The sequence below is a fragment of the Erinaceus europaeus genome, chromosome 12 (assembly GCF_950295315.1).
Source record: "Erinaceus europaeus chromosome 12, mEriEur2.1, whole genome shotgun sequence".
Lineage (NCBI taxonomy): Eukaryota > Metazoa > Chordata > Mammalia > Eulipotyphla > Erinaceidae > Erinaceus > Erinaceus europaeus.
In genome coordinates, this window is record NC_080173.1 from 95631335 (window position 1) to 95649079 (window position 17745).

Genomic DNA, 17745 nt, shown 5'->3' on the forward strand with positions numbered 1-17745 from the left:
GATAACATGACACCTGGTACACAGACCCTCAACAAATACATGCCGAACAGATGAAAAGCATCTTTTTCCAGAGGTCAGGATACAGCTTACACGGTAGAGCACGTTTCGCCATATGCAAGGACCTGGGTTTGAGCCTTTGACCATCACATGGGTGTACCATGCAAAGGGCAAGCTTCCTACATGGTGGTACAGTGCTGTGGTGTCTCTCTTCTCTTTCTCCCCATCTCTCAACCTCTATCTGGGAACAAATTGTGTAAATGCAAAGTCCTAGTGACAGCCTGGTGGCAAAATATTAAATGAACTAAAATAAAAATTTTAACTCCAAACCCCAGTTGGGGTCATTTCCATAGCACTCAAGTTCACAAAATATTTTAGAAAAGGAAGGATATGTGACATGTTTTTTGAATCTCCATGGATACAGTGATTCCTGTTAGATCGCCTGTAGGCTGGCTCTCTTCCTCAGACAGCTTGGTCTGTCAGTGCCACCAGTGGCCAGGTCAGGAACTGAGAAGACAGGCCTGGTTCAGACTCAGGCATCAGGTCAGACAAACTAGGCCTTCTTGAGGTCAAAAGGAGTGTGGGACTATGTGAAAGCTTGGTAGAGCTTAGGGGAGCTCTCCTCTCCCATCCGTGGATGGAGGTCTGGAAAGACACCCCACTTGTTAGCCTCTCTCCTTATAGAGATGAGCCAAGAGGGAAAAGTCTCCCAGACTCAGTTTCCCCTTGATAGTCTCTCAAGCTCACAGAAAGCCTACAAGCCTCTCACACTTAGTTCTCCCCTGCTAACAGGCCAAATGGCTGCCTGCTTGAGGGTTCACTCAAAGTTCACACATCCACTTCACCTTTTGATCACAAAGGAGAACACACTCTATCACACACCTCCCCAACACCAGACAGTGAAAACCCCAAATCCTATTTCCTTGTGTCCTTTGATATCTGTGATTTACATCAAGCTTTGTTTTTCTTCTTCTCTCCCTCACCTTACTGGTTTAACCCCTATGCTTCTCTCAAATACTTCTGGATAATTAACTTGCCTGCATCATAGAAACTAATTGTTTTGACCTTTATGTATCTCATCAATTCTTGTCATACCAGCCCCCTACCCTAGGGGCAAGCTGACCTTTAAGAAACCTGTAATTTCTGACATATGTGAAAAATGTTCTTTGTTTAACTCTCTATATAAGCCTGTACCCATCTCCAAATAAATGAATGTTTGTACCAGAATATTTTCCGATGCCTCCTTTCTGAGTCATGCAGCCCCTTGAGCTGGTGAGGGAGGGTCGGAGGCTTACCCCCTGGTTGGAGCCACTCCACGTGAGTGCCAGCAAAGGAGTACTTGGCGAGAAGACCTGCCTCCCCAGTGCTCAGCTTAGGTGCACAGATCCACACAGAAGTAAGGCCAGGGACAACAGGGAGCCCCAGAATCCTTGCTCAGTAGGACTCTAGCAGGATGACAGGGTAGGCCTGTCCATCCATCTGAGCTTAAAGTGGGCACTGAGCAGTAAGGATGTCTCTGGTCCAAGTGAGAGTGAAACTGACCAGGTCAGACTTCTAAACAAATCCCCCAGAATCCTGGGAGATACTCTGGTCCTCATAAGTCTGTGAGCATCTCAAAGGATGGCAGCAACCTCAGCCTACTGTCCTAGTGCAGGCACCTGCTCCATAAGGTCCCAGGGTGCTGCCTTAACCAAACCACCCAATTCCTCCCAGCATGGTAGTCCTCCCTAGCTCCTACTCAGATGTCTGGCTGCCAGCCAGCACATACACACAACCCATGCCCACATCTCACCTTGATGTACGTATCCAGAGCAGGATGGACACGGCGGGTAGCCAGCCAGATGGACATGGTGGTGGTGTAGGGGAAAGTGGCTGTCACCACATGGCTGGGTGCTGGGAAGGAGAACACCTTGAAGCCAAACTTCTGATAGAACTGGACAAGCTCAGCAGAGGGAGGTTCCTCGCCTTCACTCAGAATGCTGCCCACTGCGCAGCGGCACTTCTCGGGAGGCACCTAGAGGAGGAGAACAGGGCATCAGGACAAGGCAGAGGAGGCTTTCAAGCCTCCGGCCTCCAGGACTGTGTGGCTGCTCACAGCTGGCAGACACTATGAATGCGACGGAGATTTTCCAGCCAGACTCTGCGGCCCTGGCAGCCTAAGAAATTCATCACCCCTCCAGTGCTGGCGATGGAGGAGCTGTGGGAAACACTGGTTAGAAAGTGAGGTCGTGGGGCCGGGCAGTAGCACACTGAGTTAAGTGCACATAGTGTGAAGTGTGAGCACTGGCTCAAGGCCCCAGCTCCCCACCTGAAGGGAGGTTGCTTCGCAAGCAGTAAAGCAGGCCTGCAGGTGTCTTTCTCTTCCCCTCCTCTCAGTTCTCCTCTGTCCTATCCAAGAGCAGCTGCAGTAACAACAAGAACAACGGGGGGAAAAAAAAAGACGGTCACCAGGAGGAGCAGTGGATTTGTAGTGTAGGCACCGAGCCCCAGTAATAACCCTGGAGGCAAAGAAAAGAAAGAAAGAGAGAGAGAAAGAGAGAGAAAGAAAGAAAGAAAGAAAGAAGGGAGGGAGGGAGGGAGGGAGGGAGGGAGGAAGGTCGGTCCATCATGGGCCAGCAAGATAGTCTGTTTGAACAGTGTTTGTTTTATCATGCATATGACTCATGCCCCCACCATACTGAAGGAAGCTTTGATGTCATGGTATCTTTCTTTCTCTCTGTCTCTATCTGAAAAAGTCACCCTGGATCAGGGAAGCCCCAAGTCATGACAAAAAAGGAAAAAAAGAGTAGGGCCGTGTTGAACTCTGGACTGTGGAAATTCCCTGGGAATCCTCTCTCAGTCTTCTGGCTTAGTCTTAGGTGACCAGCATGACTGGAGCCTCCAGCCCTCCCCAATCCATGCCATCCTGGTCCTGAGCCACTTTTCAAGTTCTTCCACGACCAAGATGCACTGCTGGTTCCCTCCAGTGTACTCTGTTCTCCCTCCCCTCACTTCCACAAGCCTCAGTCAGGCCAGGCTCCTCTGTGAGTCCCCAATACGTCCTAAGTCTGCAAGATTGAGTACTCCTTTCAGCCTCAAGGAGGCCTGAGTCTGGATCAGCCCTCAAAGGCATCTGCTCCTCAACCCAAGAATAATCTCAACAGACTTGCTGCTGCCATCCTGGTTTCCCTTCCTCTAAAGGCCCCTTTAACTCTCTTCTTTAAATGTTCTTTTTAATCTTTATTTATTTACTGGATAGAGACAGCCAGAAATCGAGAGGGAAGGGGAGACAGAGAGACACCTGCAGCCCTGCTTCACTACTCGTGAAGCTTTCCCCTGCAAGTGGGTCCTTGCGTAATGTAACATGTACGCTCAACCAGATGCGCCACCAACCAGTCCCAAGGCCCCTTTATCTCTCTACCCAGGACCCACTTACCTCCAGATATAAATCCCTCCCATCTCCACTTGCTCCTCTGGCAGGTCTACCCTCCCAGCACTGTGAGGTCGGTTTTACTTGTCCGTGCCTCTCTTCTCCCAATCTGGTTTTTTTTTAAATCCCATCAACAATTTCTGAGGGGTTCTCAGTCCTCCTCTGGCCAACGCAGTGCTGCCCTTCAGTTCTCATTTGAGTTGGGATTTGAAAACCAACTCCATGTTCTCACTCTGTGCAGTTTCTGGGAGTCACCCCTAGCTCTGTGGACCTGATTCCCTTGCTATTCCTCCACCCCTGTCCCTAAATCCTATGCCGTCAAGGCTCTACTGGCCAGCACTACAGCTTCTGGAAATTCGAGGGTCTGGGTATGATGCTGAGAAAGTCCCTTGTTTTCTGCGAGCGGGAATTCACAGCATCTACTTACAGGGTTCTTTTTTTTTAAATTTTATTACTTTTTTAAAATTTATTTTCCCTTTTGTTGCCCTTGTTTTTTTATTTTTGTTGTAGTTGTTGTTGTTAGGACAGAGAGAAATGGAAAGAGGAGGGGAAGACAGAGAGGGGGAGAGAAAGACAGACACCTGCAGACCTGCTTCACCATCTGTGAAGTGACTCCCCTGCAGGTGGGGAGCCGGGGGCTCGAACCGGGATCCTTACACTGGTCCTTGTGCTTTGCGCCATGTGCACTTAACCTACTGCGCTAACGCCCAACTCCCTACTTACAGGGTTCTAATGCTGTTAGCTTGCGTGACAGCTTAGTGTGGTCCAGAACCCAACAAATGCTCTATGACTGTCGTCAGTTATTACAGCTGTGACACAAGCCAAACAGCTGACCCTTGGCCTAGAATGTCCATCCCCCTATACCTCTGAATATCCAGCTTCTCCCTCTCTACCCTCCAGGTTCAGAACTGTCCTTGGGAGATTCTTTAGGGTGGCTCAGGAGTGTGTACACACACACACACACACACACACACACACACACACACACACACGTTGCTCATATCAAATCTATTTTGCAGTAGTACCTTCTCTCTGCCTGAAGCTCCTCCCACCTCACCAGTGGGGGGGCATGGCTGCAGTATCATATCTTGTCTCTAGATGGTGCAACTGCCCTACTCACACCCTAATATGAGGAAGGCCAGAAGGGCAGGAGGTTCCGGCAGGCCTTGGGCCAATACTACCTGCCTCAAAAACCATCTCCAGGCCCCGGCCTCGCAGCCTATGGTGTACCAAAGAGGCGTGCAGTGTTTTCGATGCAAGATCACTAGCTCTCTCCTCTTCGACGATGGTCTCCTAGAGTGGGGTGCCAGAGATCTACGAGTATCCCTGTGGCGGCGCTCATGTGATTTGTAGCTCAACATCCTCCTCAGTGCTTAGAAGGCACCAGAATACTTGCAGTCATACTGCTTAGACCTCTCAGTGGCTCCTTATTCACCTCTCGGACAAGAGCGTTGAGCCAGAAGCATCTGGGGCTGCCTCTGAGTAAGCCACACAGCACTGTGCAAGTCGGTCCAGTTATCCAGCACTCCTCTTCAGCATTCACCCCACACCCCAGCAGGCCAGAACCCAGGTGGGCTGGCACCCACTGAGCATCTGAGCAGCAGAGGGAGGGACAAATTCAGTCTCTGCCCCAGCCTGCCTTGCCAGCCTCCTCTCCCACCACACCCCCACGTCTGCCTACACAGAACTATTTACAGTTCCCCAAACATGCCATGTCCTCCCATGCTTCCTGACTCTGTGTAAACTACTTCCTCTGCCTGGAATGCCCTTCTTCACCCTACTTCAGAGTCCCTTCTGCTTGGGAAACTCCTCCCAGTCTTTCAAGACTCAGTGCAAGCCCTCCTCCTCAAAGCCTTCTGTTGTACTGCCAAGCTCTGATTCAGAAGCAAGCAGGCCTCTGAACAAAAAAGTCCAGAAGGTTCTTGCAGTATGCCCAGTACGGTCCACCCGTGCGAACATATCAGCCTGCACTGTGAACAGTCTTTTCCAAAGGAGGAACTGTCCCAGGGAAGGGAAACAGTTAATAAAGAAACAACTCCTGGAGTCAGGTGGCAGTGCACCCTGTAGCTAACCCCCTAGTCCTCACCTACAGGGGGAATCTATGTGAGCAGAACAGTGCTGCAGGTGTTTCTCTCTGCCCCACCCCTTCTATCTCTGTCTCTCTAAAAAGTGTTTTCTTTAAATAAGAAAGGCCAACAGCAGGAGTGGTGGATTCATCATGCTGGCACCAAGCCCCAGTGATAACCCTGGTAGGGAGAGGAAGAAAGAGAGGGAGAGGGAGAGGGAGAGGGAGAGGGAGAGGGAGAGGGAGAGGGAGAGGGAGAGGGTAAGAAAAGGAAAAGAGAAGAGAAACTAACTCCTGAACTTGGGGGGGGGGCAGGTGTTCCCTTCTGGCTTGAGTAATTTCTGAATCCCACAGGTCCTCACCAGGACACTCCCCCCGTACTCCCCACACCCCACACACCCAGGCTAAAGGGCAGCCTGGGTTACTCAGCATGCCAGCCACATACTAAGCAGTTCCGCATCAAGCTGAAACCAAGAGGCAGTTGAATCAGGCACCACAAAGGAGATAGCAAAGGCTCTAAGAAAGTCTAGAAGTAAAAAAAAATAATAATAAAATAAAATAAAATAAAATAAAATAAAAGGGTGGTCTAGGAAGAGAGGGAGGTTGCTTGGGATATCAAGAGAGCCCAGGCTCAGTCCACTCACAAGGCAAGAACCCAGAAGGTGGGGTGTTTGGGTGGTTAGAAACCCCTAGGTCAATGTCATGTCTTCATTTGGATCTGACTTTGGGTCTGCCTGGATCTCCTCATCCCACATGCTCATTCCCTTCCCTCTCTACTGAAGCTGTCACTTCTCTGGATACAAGAACAAGAGCCAGACCAGAACTAACACTAGGGCGAGTCACACCAGAGCCACGGGCTGGTGGTGAGACCCACTTCTGGCTAAAGGTAGGCCTATCCAGAATCAGTCCTCAAAGAAAAAGCACTAGCAAAAAGATACCAGAGCACTCCTTTGGGTCTAAGGCTTCTCGGTCCAGCAGTTTGAGAAGGAGCTGGTCTTCTTGGTATGAGCTGACATAACCACTCTCGGAGAGGTCTCAAAGTACTCTGCTGACGCTGCTACCTGAGGCCACAGTGAGACCACCTTAGGGTCTCTCCTGGCAAATACCACACTGAGTCTGAGACTGGACACGGTATCTCCTGCGATTCATGAAGGAAAAACAGTGTAAGCTGACCCTGACCAAATCCAGGCCCTGGGTTCAGTCCACTGGCCAGCCCCAGACCATCACCCTACAGAAGCTGACAGGAACAGCTGTTCTGCCCACTGACCCCAGGTCCAGAGGGTTGCCCTGACTCCTCCCATGGCAGCCATCTGCACCCAGAGCTGACTACAGGAAGCAGGGGCACTGGTGCCTGTCACTTGAGAGCCAGCTCTGGATTATTCACCCTCCTGGGTGCTGCAAGATCCCACACACTCAACTTTCCTGAGCAGTGAGCTCAAATGCACCGTTAGAACTTGGGCGACGCACACGGACAGACGGGCTATAGGACAGGACTCCATACCCTAGGCTCGGGGTGGGGGGCCGGGGGGAAGGAGAGAAACAGCAACCTCCAAAGTGGGGGCCCCTGAGGACTGAGAGTTCCCACCCTGAAGTGTCTCAGGAGCCTTTCTTTTCCACCTCAACCATGATCCTGACAAGGGCTGAGATGTGCAGGTGCTCAGCGCCTGCCCCAGTTACTGCCTTCCATGTAGCAGAGCTCCTGAAATCCAAACTGGGCACTTTACTTGCCTGTTCCTTAGGCTCAGAGAGCAGAGCTACTCAGCAGAGGTCACACAGCCAGCCGGACACTGTTGAATTAGAATTCAAAACCAGGTCGACCAGAACGATGCTATACAGCCCACAGCCACCCGAAAATAAGAGAAATAGGACCGGGCTTCTCCCATTCAGTAAATCTTTCTCTCTCTCTTTCTTATTTTATTTTTCCCAGAGTACTACTCAGCTCTGGCTTATGGTGGTATGGGGGACTGAACCCGGGACTCTGGAGTCTCAGGCATGGGAGCCTCTTTGCAGAACCATTATGCTACCTGCCCCCACCCACTATTCTGTCTCCTCACACAGTCCAGGAAACATACAGGAAATTGAGACTAGATCAGAGGCAGGCAGCCTTCCTACAAGTACAAGGTGCAGGACATGAAGCCCTCCGAGGCAGCGAGGGATGCCAAGTGTGTTAAGCTCCTTTTATGGGGACAGCTACTGGGACTTACCCTTTTTAGTCCTCCCCCCCAAACAAAAACCCTGAGGTTAGTATTCTTAAGAGACTGACTCAAGAGTCACAGGCTGGTAAGTGGAGGAGCTCTGATTGAAACCCAGAAGGCCAAGTCCCAAGGACTCTCTCTCCTACCACACTCCAGCCCTCCTCCTGTCCAAACGGGGTTCTGCTATGGGTGCCCACCTTTTCAGAGGTGCCCCCCTCCCAGTTAACCTGCTGCAAAGCTAAAGCCTACAGTCCATTGGGCTGGAAAGCACTACAAAGTAACAGGTAGAGGGGAGTTGGGCAGTAGCACAGCGGGTTAAGTGCACGTGGTGCAAAGCGCAAGGACCGGCATAAGGATCCTGGTTCGAGCCCCCGGCTCCCCACCTGCAGGGGAGTCGCTTCACAGGCGGTGAAGCAGGTCTGCAGGTGTCTGTCTTTCTCTCCCCCTGTCTTCCCCTCCTCTCTCCGTTTCTCTCTGTCCTATCTAACAATGATGACATCAATTAACAACAACAATAATAACTGCAACAATAAAAAAGGGCAACAAAAGGGAAAATAAATAAAATTAAAAATTAAAAAAATGGTAACAGGTAGAAGGCCCAGGTCCTCAGTAAACAGCCCAGTCAACTTCCACTGCCTTTGCTGAGGGTCAGTACTAGGAAATCCTACTCCGTCACTTTTCCAAAGTTTCATGTGCCTTGGTGCCTGCAGGGAGGGGAAGACCACTGCCCCCCACACCACAGACACTGAAGGAGAAGGGGGAGTGTGGCACAAGCCTAAAGAAAAAGCTCATGCATGTCTCAGCCTCTGCTGATCTGGAGACTCAGTGGATTAAGTGGAAAAAGCAGCTTCACTTGGGGGGTGGGGGTAGGGGTGAGGGGAGGAAATGGCTCATCTAGGAGGGCCCCTGCTTTGCCATGTGCATGACCCAGGTTTGAGAGCCCAGTACACCACATGGGAGCACTACAAGTGCTGTGCTGTGGTATCTTTCTCTTCTTTTTATTATTATCTTTATTTATTTATTGGATAGAGACAGCCAGAAATCGAGAGGAGTGGATGGGGGAGAGAGAGCGAGAGAGGGAGTGAGAGAGAGGAGAGAGAGACCTGCAGCCCTGCTTCACCACTCTGAAGCTTTCCTTCTGCAGGTGGGGACTGAGGGCTTGGACCCAGGTCCTTGAGCACTGTAACATCTGGGCTCAACCAGGTGCACCACCACCTGGCCCCACCACCAACCAACCCACCCCCCCTTTTTTATATAAAAATCTTTTTGCAGGCCCCCCCCATAGGACCTTGCCCTCAACTTGGATCAACAACGGTAGAGAATGTTCCATCCTCCGAAGGGAGGATGGACAACATACTCTATGCTCCACCTGAGGAAGATGGGTTGATACTGGGGCAGCTTGGAATGTTCCTACTCGTGACCACAGAATGTGAGCTCAGATCTACAGGGATGCAGAGGTCACATAGGCTCCCAAGCTGAATATGGGCCCCAAACCAAATCAAATTGATGGGGTTTATAGTCACCAGTATTTATACCTCTTTCTCATATTAGGGAGCTACTCTCTTCCCTGATCCAGCTTTCCGGTCCGTTTTCCAGCCATGACATCATCTCCCCAGACGATAACTTGGATCCACCCGCATATCAGATTTCAGGCTCAGGGAAAAAAAAAAAAAAAAGTATAGCCACAGGCCCGTTGGAATATAACTAAAATATGCCTACTAGCTATCTACAAAATGGAGGACCCGCCAATTCTTTATGTGCATTATTTCAGCCTTTAAGTTCATGATTGATCAACAACTTGTTTGGCTCTGTATGTTAACTCTCTTTCAACCACCAGGTTCCAGATGCTAGCAGGATGCCGATCAGACTTCCCTGCACAGACAACCCCACCAATGTGTCCTGGAGCATCAATTACCCGGAGCCCTTCCCCACTGGGGAAAGAGAGAGACAAGCTGGGAATATGGATCGACCTGTCAACACCCATGTTCAGCGGGGAAGCAATTACAGAAGCCAGACCTTCCACCTTCTGCAGCCCACAATGACCCTGGGTCCATACTTTCAGAGGGTTAAAAAATAGGAAAGCTATCAGGGGAGGGGATGGGATATGGAGTTCTGGTGGTGGGAATTGTGCGAAGTTGTACCCCTTATCCTATGGTTTTGCCAATGTTTCCTTTTTATAAATTAAAAAATTTTTACTTATTTTGGGTAGAAACAGAGAGGAACAGAGAAGGAATGAGGACAGGGAGAAACAGAGAGGCACCTGCGGCACTGCTCCCCCACTCATGAAGCTTCCCCCTGCACGTGGAAACTGTGTGTTCAACCAGGTGAGCCACTGCCCAGCCCCTCTCTCTGCTCTACTTGAAAAATCCAGCCCAGAATAGTGAAGCCTGGTGGCAACAACGGCAGTCTAGCTTAGAGAAGCAGAGCCAAGTGCCGCCAGTTCCTCACCTGCTCCATGACTAGGATAAGCGCCCCTCCCGGGTCTCAGTTAGATAAACAAAACCAAGGCCCCAGCCGCCTCAACCAGGCTCCCCACAGGGACGGGCACACTGGCTGCTTCTACCTCAAGCTCAGCAGTGAGGTGGTGGCAGCAGAGGGTGGGGCACGACGTGGAAGCCAGGCTGGAACACAGGACAGACTCAGGATGGTGACAACAGCCCAGCCACTAGCATCTGTTCACAAATCAGCATCTAGTGGTGTTCAAGGTCTGCCCAGCTCCCCTCCCCCCAAGGTTCTCGCAGAGACCAGGTCTAAGGGGAGAGACTACAGCCACTGACTGTCCAACCTCAGAAGCAGGGCAGAGGGTAGAGCAGCGGAACTGTCTCCAGCTATATACTGGCGACCAGAGGTGGCGACCGTGCACAGTCTGCCACAGGGGAGTGAGTGGGGCAACAAATCTGTGACTGACTGGAACTCGCCCCTCTCCTAGAACTTAAGATGAGGCCAGGCCCTGCACTCCATGAAGGTTGGGCCCTGGAAAGAGAGGGATACCTAAGAGTCACTGCCAGGATCCAGTTACTTTGCCCCGTGCTCCACCCCGTCTCCCCCGTAAGCATCAAGGTCTTCAGGGACAGAGAGCAGAATCTCTCCTGTCTCATAGGAATCACTTGCCCAGACCTTGCACTCCCCCCCCAGTACAGAACTCCAGGATGGAGGGCTGACATGCATGCATACATACATGTACAACTCCAGAATGTATATGCTTGAGTAACATCCGAGAAAGGAAACACAGCAATCACTACAAGCTTGTCTTGGCGGTGGCAAGAATGGCTAGGTAACTCGACAGGCTACACCTCCTGGGAATACCACCTAGTGGCCACCTCTAATCTAGTCATTCCCTATACACACACAGCCTCAAATTGTCTCGCTTGCCCCCACACTCACAGAGAAGCAAGGTCTGGCTCTGGTTGTGTTGGGCTGGGGAGGGAAAAGTATGGGGGTGGGGGATTCAACAGCTCACTGACACCCTGTTCCTTCCTCCTAAACTGCAACTTGCAGGGTTGCGTGTGGAAAACTGCTGGGGGAGGCAGCAGAAAGCTTGGGCTCTTTGCCTTCCCCAGGAAAAGATGGGGCCTCTCCCAGGATACCCCAATACCTCAGAGAGGTCCTGAGGGTTGGGCTCCAAGGTCCCCAGTTTCCCAGTGCCCAACACTCAGCGGTTTGTGAGCAAACTATGTAAGATTAGTACCTCAACTCGGATCTCGGCCTCAGCCTCTTCTTCAGTGTTGACAATGTGGACTCAGAGGACTTGGGGTTCATGACCTCCTGAACCATTTAAGACCTCTGACCAGCAGGCAATCACTGCCCAGTTCCTAGAGAAGGAGGGGAGTAAGCATCCCTGGTGTCAGGTATGACCCAGCTCCAAATGGGGACACAGGTGTCTTATGGACTGGAAGGGACAGGATCAGAGGGATTATCCTCTGCGCTGACCAGATGTCCACGGCCATGAGAGCAGGCTCGGGTCGTGAAGGCTCAGTCTGACGCCCTAGCACACCTCGCTAGCAGAATCGTTTGTATTTTTCATGTTTTTTGTTGTGACCATGGCATTAATACTCAGGGTTGACTTTTTCAGATAGACGGAACAAAGGAGAGAGGAAGACAGACAGGGGGCTAGGTGGTGGCACACCAGGTTAAATGCACGTTACAATGCATAAGGATCTGGGTTCGAGTCACCAGTCCCCACCGCAAGGGGAAAGCTTTGAGAGTGGTGAAGCAGGGCTGCAGGTGTCTCTGTCTCTCTTCCTATCTCTCCCTTCCCTCTCGATTTCTGGCTGTCTCTATCCAATAAATAAAGATAAATTTTAAAAAATATATTAAAACAAATTAAAAAAAAAGAAGACAGACAGCACAACATGCCCCGAGTCTCCCTTCAGCACCGCCCTGTAGCGCACTGGGGGCATAGACCTGGGCTTTGCAATGGCAAACCGGGAACCCTCCAAGCTGAGTGATCTTGCTGCCAATCCCACTTTTTTTAACGAGCGAGAAAGACTTAGTGAGTGTGAGCACGCCCACACATGCAAAGCACTGCTCTCCCATCCATGAAGTTGTACTAATTTTGTCTTTGTTGTTCTCATGAGATGAGGGCTTGAGCACAGGGTCTTAGCACTCAGCTGCCTCCCCAGCCCAGCAGGACTGGCTTTTTTTTTTTTACCTCCTACTGAAGGCCAGGTGCTACGTCACTTAACCCTTCTCTACCTACCTACCTACATAGGAAACAGGCTCTTTATCACCGCTCTGTAAATGAGAAAATGGGATGCTCAGAGTGGTAGCTCAGGGCAGTGATGAGCCAGAGTCAGACACAGACTGCCAGCTCAAGGCTTTACTCTCAAGCCGCTGTCCCAGAGTCTGGGCTCAGCTAACACCGGACACTGACAGCAGCCATGGAGACAGTACTTCAAGTCAGGTTTCTTCTGTCTTACTCCTGCCTGCACCCGCCTCCAGCACTGACCCCAAGGTATCCTGTTGTATTCTTCCTTTCCCTTGCTGGAATTAGCATTTCTTTTTTTTTGTTGTTATTTTTTTATCTATTTTTTAATATATTTTTTATATTAATTTTATTTATTTATTCCCTTTTGTTGCCCTTGTTGTTTTATTGTTGCAGTTATTATTGTTGTTGTCGTTGTTGGATAGGACAGAGAGAAATGGAGAGAGGGAGGGGAAGACAGAGGAGGAGAGAAAGATAGACACCTGCAGACCTGCTTCACCGCCTGTGAAGCGACTCCCCTTCAGGTGGGGAGTCGGGGTTCGAACCGGGATCCTTATGCCGGTCCTTGTGCTTTGCGCCACCTGCACTTAGCCCGCTGCACTACAGCCCGACTCCCGGAATTAGCATTTCTAATCCAAGTAATAAGGTGCTGCTTCTGGAGCCAGCAGATTCCAAGGAGGAAAGAGACAACTACAAGAACTGCCTTCCAAAGTAACAGCAGCAAATGCTGGAGAGGGTGTGGGGTCAAAAGAACCCTCCTGCACTGCTGGTGGGAGTGTCAAGTGGCCCAACCCCTGTGGAGAACAGTCTGGAGAACTCTCAGAAGGCTAGAAATGGACCTACCCTATGACCCTGCAATTCCTCTCCTGGGGATATAGCCTAAGGAACCCAACACATCCATCCAAAAAGATCTGTGTACACATATGTTCTTGGCAGCACAATCTGTAATAGCCAAAACCTGGAAGCAACCCAGGTGTCCAACAACAGATAAGTGGCTGAGCAAGTTGTGGTATATATACACAATGGAATACTACTCAGCTATAAAGAATGGTGACTTTATCGTTTTCAGCCGATCTTGGATGGATCTTGAAAAATTCATGTTAAGTGAAATAAGTCAGAAACAGAAGGATGAATATGGGATGATCTCACTCTCAGGCAGAAGTTGAAAAACAAGATCAGAAGAGAAAACACAAGCAGAACATGAACTGGAACTGGTGTATTGCACCAAAGTAAAAGACTCGGGTGGAGAATACAGGTCCAAGAAGGATGACAGAGGACCTAGTGGGGATTGTACTGTTATATGGAAAACTGAAAAATGTTATGCATTTACACACTATTGTATTTATTATCAAATGTAAAACATTAATTCCCCAATAAAGAAATTAAAAAAAAAACTGCCTTCCACCAATGAACTACAGAGGGGCTGAACTGGGCCCTGCACGGAAGGGCATGTACGAGGGGAAAGGTCGTTCACACAGGCCCCTGTAGGGGTGGGGCCAGGTGTCCCGTCTAGGAGCTTCCCACAGCACAGGGCCTGCTCCCACACCCTGTGTTCTTGATTCCCACTGAGTGCCACTGCTTAGTCACGTGACCTCAAAACCTCATTGTCTACTCATCCCTCAACAGGCCACATCACTTCTCAGCTGGGCCCAATCTCCTTGACGGCCTCCCAGCCTCGTTATGATCCCTCTGCCCCCTGCCATGCAGTTAGGTTTCTAGACCATGAGGATGAATTACAGGACAGTTTCCTTCCTAGCCTGCTCTGCCTCCCACTGCCTTGTCTGGCAAACCTTACCTGCTCCACCCATCACATGTCTACTGGCCACACTTTTCCTGTCATCCCCGGTGTCCAGGTCTCTGCTCTTGTAGGCTCTGCCTAGCAGAAAAAAAATACTACTCATGGGTTAAAGTCCAGCTGTACTTACCTTCTCTCTGAGCCTCCCCGACAGATTTGTAGCACCCTCACTGAGTCCATAGCTCAGAGCTTTGTGGGCACCAAGATTTACTGGAGATTCATTTCTGTGGGACTGAAATGCAGCCACGAAAAACTGCCTGAGGGCAGGGTCAGGTCTGTTCTTAGTGCAAATGTGAAGCAAGACCTGGCACTGAGGAGCCAAAACATCCTTGATTCAGCCGAGTGTCCCAATAAGACCTGGTCTGCAGGAAGCAGTTCGTAGGCCTTGTCCACTTGTGCTCTCCAGGCAAAGGAATCGGAGCCAGTGATTCCAAATGCCTGGGTCGCCAAGGTTCAGAGCTGAAGACTGGAGAACTCTTGGCAGAGCTGCCAGCCCATGCAGCTGCAGGCAGCACCTCCCCATGCCACAGCAGAAGATACACTGGTAAGCCCTGACTCACCGCAGACGCCCACAGGCTGCCAGTGATGCCGGGTTGGTCTCTAACTTCAGCATCTTAGTCATTCTAGTCAGCTTACCTGATTCCACCTGCCCCAACCCCTCTCCCAACCAGGCAACTGGACATCCAAAGATTTAATTTATTCACTCATACGTGTGTGTACCTATATGTTTGTGGCAAAGATATTACTATGTAATTTGAATCATAAAGATACATCACAGGCTCAGGGGCCACCAGGATGGCGCAAGAGGTGGAATCCTACGGCCCACACCCGGGCCGGCCCTCTCAGCCCTTCGGCAGCAACGGTCAGAGCAGAGCAGCTGAGAGAGGAAAGGCACATAAAGAAGGTGAGGCTTGCAAAGGGCAGAGTCTCAGCAACCTGGCAGCTCAGTGTTGTATTTCTTTTTTTTAAAATTATTTATTCTCTTTTGTTGCCCTTGTTTTTTTTTTTATTGTTGTTGTTACTGATGTCATCGTTGTTGGATAGGACAAGAGAGAAATGAAGAGAGGAGGGGAAGACCAAGAGAGGGAGAGAAAGGTAAAACACCTGCAGACCTGCTTCGCAGCCTGTGAAGCGACTCCCCTGCGCTACTACTGCCCAACTCCCGAGTGTTGTATTTCATTTTACAAGAATGGGAGAGGGAAGGAGGGACAGCAAAAGGAGGTAAAAGACTGAAGCCCAAATAGAGACTCTGCATCATGGTGGTGGCCCCGTGCTCAGGGCGTGAGCAGAAAGCCAGTACACAGCCGCCTGGACCAAGGAGGAAGTGATCAGCCGGGAAAACACAAAGCTTCCCACCCCTTCCTCAGAAACCCACGCCCGCCCCCAGCGAGCCCTGCCTGTGTCTGTCCCTGGGCAGAGCCTCAGACAGGGCCCAGGAAACTCCTTACCGTGTGTGGGTTGTCATAGTAGATGGCAATAGAGCGGAGCTTGGGGGAGACACTACAGCTCTCAGTGAAAAGCTGCCCAGTCTCACTGTAGGGTCCCATGTGGAACTTGTAGGCCACTGTGACATTGCGGATGGGGGGTGAGCCAGCACTCACTGTCACCCCGGCCAGCAGCCCCGAGTATCCAGCAAAGGCGAGCAGCGTCAGGAGCAGCAGCAGAGTCAGGGCCCCAATCAGGCCCAGGAGGAGCAGGTCCGACATGGCTCTGTGTCCCCCACGCCGCAGCCCACGGCAGCTGCAAAGGAGACAGAAAGGAGAAGAGGCTGGCAGCCTGCTCTGGCCAACGTGCCCACCTGCCCGCCAACCAATTCTGGCCCAACCTCAGAACTGCCTAGGTGCTCTGACCCAGAAGGGGGAGGAGCCAGAAGTGTTTACACAGAGTGACCTAGAAGGGAGCTACCAAGGATGACTGAAGCCACAAGACTCCTTATTTCTTAATCACAATTGTCGAAGTTCTCAGAGCAGCTATGCCTGTCAGCTGTCAGTCTTTGTCACACCTACCTGGGGAAACTGAGTCACAGAGGGGCACAGGAGTTGAATTAATACACAGGGACAAACTCCTAGCTCTGACCAGTCTCCTCAGAGATGGGCTAGACCTTAGCCTTCCAGCTCTGCCCCCCTTAACCCCTCCCTCCCCCACACACACATCACTTCTTTCTCCCCAGATCTCATGGACCACTGACAGATGGAGGAAGAATACTGGGTCCAAATACTTACCAACAATAAGGGAAACGATGCAGAACAAAATCCTAGGGGGGAAATGTGGCATAGGGATTAACTACCATAGGAACCTCTCCTTTTTTTGTTATTTATTTATTTTGCTTCCAGGGTTATTGCTGAGGCTCAGTGCCTGTACTATGAATCCACTGCTCCTGGAGGCTATTTTTTCCCTTGTGTTGTCCTTGTTGTTTATCATTGTTGGATAGGACAGAGAGAAATGGAGAGAGGAGGGGAAGACAGAGAGGGGGAAAGAAAGACACCTGCAGACCTGCTTCACCACTTGTGAAGCAACCTCCCTGTAGGTGGGGAGCCTGGGGTTTGAACCGGGATCCTTACTTCAGTCCTTGCACTTCGCGCCATGTGTGCTTAACCCGCTGACCTACCATCCAACCCGCTTTTAAATTTTTTTAACATTTATTTATTTGATAGAGACAGCCAGAAATTGAGAGGAAATGGAAGATAGAGAAGGAGACAGAGAGACACCTGCAGCGCTGCTTCACCACTTGTGAAGCTTTTCCCCTGCAGGGGGGGACCAGGGGCTTGAACCTGGGTCCTGGAGCACTATAACATGTGCGCTCAAGCAGGTGTGCCACCACCCGGCCCCAGAACCTCTCCTTTGCAAAATGAATCTGCCTTTCTTACTACCCATCAAGCTCACTCATCCAGAACCACAGGAGACCAGATCCCAACAGCCTGAGCAGCCAGAACAAAGTCCGGCGCTATTCTCCTCACCCGTGAGCCACCAGCGCTGACAAGCATCACCTGGTTTTCCCGGCCACAGATCAGAAGCAGTAAGGAGGACAAAGATGCTGTTACAACTGGCAACCCACAGCAAGAAGTAGCGGTCAACTAGTTCCCGGCCAGAGCGCCACCATCTGTTGCTGGTGTGGGGGAGCAGCTTCACTCTTGCTGGGGGTTCACTTGCCTCCCACTCCCCTTCATCATCTCCAGATGCTTACTATGTGGTTTTGATCTCCCCTCCCCACCTCCTGTACTATGTGGTTCAAAGGAAGGCTCCTGGGGCGGTCTGGGAAATAGCTTAACCGGTAGAGCACAGGACCTGCGTCTCTGGAGTTCCTGGTTCAATCCCCAGCACTGCATGCACCGTAGTGCAGCTCTGGCTTCTACTGCTTCTTATGTGAGATGTTCTATCTCATGAAATAAATAAATAAATATCCTGGGGTAGGTTTTTTTTTTCTTTCTGAATATATATATATATATATATATATATGTCATCTGATAACACACACACACAACACTGGTCTGTTCCCACTTCTTATATCTGTATGATACAAACAATAAATACAACTGCTTGAGAAAACAACAAAACAGACAACAAACAAGCAAAAACCAA

At 50.5% G+C, this 17745-nt stretch overlaps 1 protein-coding gene across 11 annotated transcripts in view; it reads right to left on the minus strand.

The window, feature by feature from the left end:
* Window positions 1-17745, minus strand: part of TEX264 (testis expressed 264, ER-phagy receptor) — a 42263-nt gene that overhangs the window by 21304 nt on the left and 3214 nt on the right. For 7 of the 11 annotated variants that reach the window (XM_060204573.1, XM_060204582.1, XM_060204579.1 and 4 more), the window contains 2 exons: window positions 15615-15906; window positions 1790-2011 (listed from right to left, as the gene is read on the minus strand). In XM_060204573.1, the coding sequence (XP_060060556.1) occupies window positions 1790-2011; window positions 15615-15872 (480 nt within the window). In that variant the 5' untranslated portion in view covers window positions 15873-15906. Of the gene's footprint in view, window positions 1-1789; window positions 2012-15614; window positions 15907-16388; window positions 16421-17745 lie in introns of all 11 variants that reach the window. The other 4 variants (XM_060204581.1, XM_060204576.1, XM_060204578.1 and 1 more) reach the window with 1 other exon arrangement.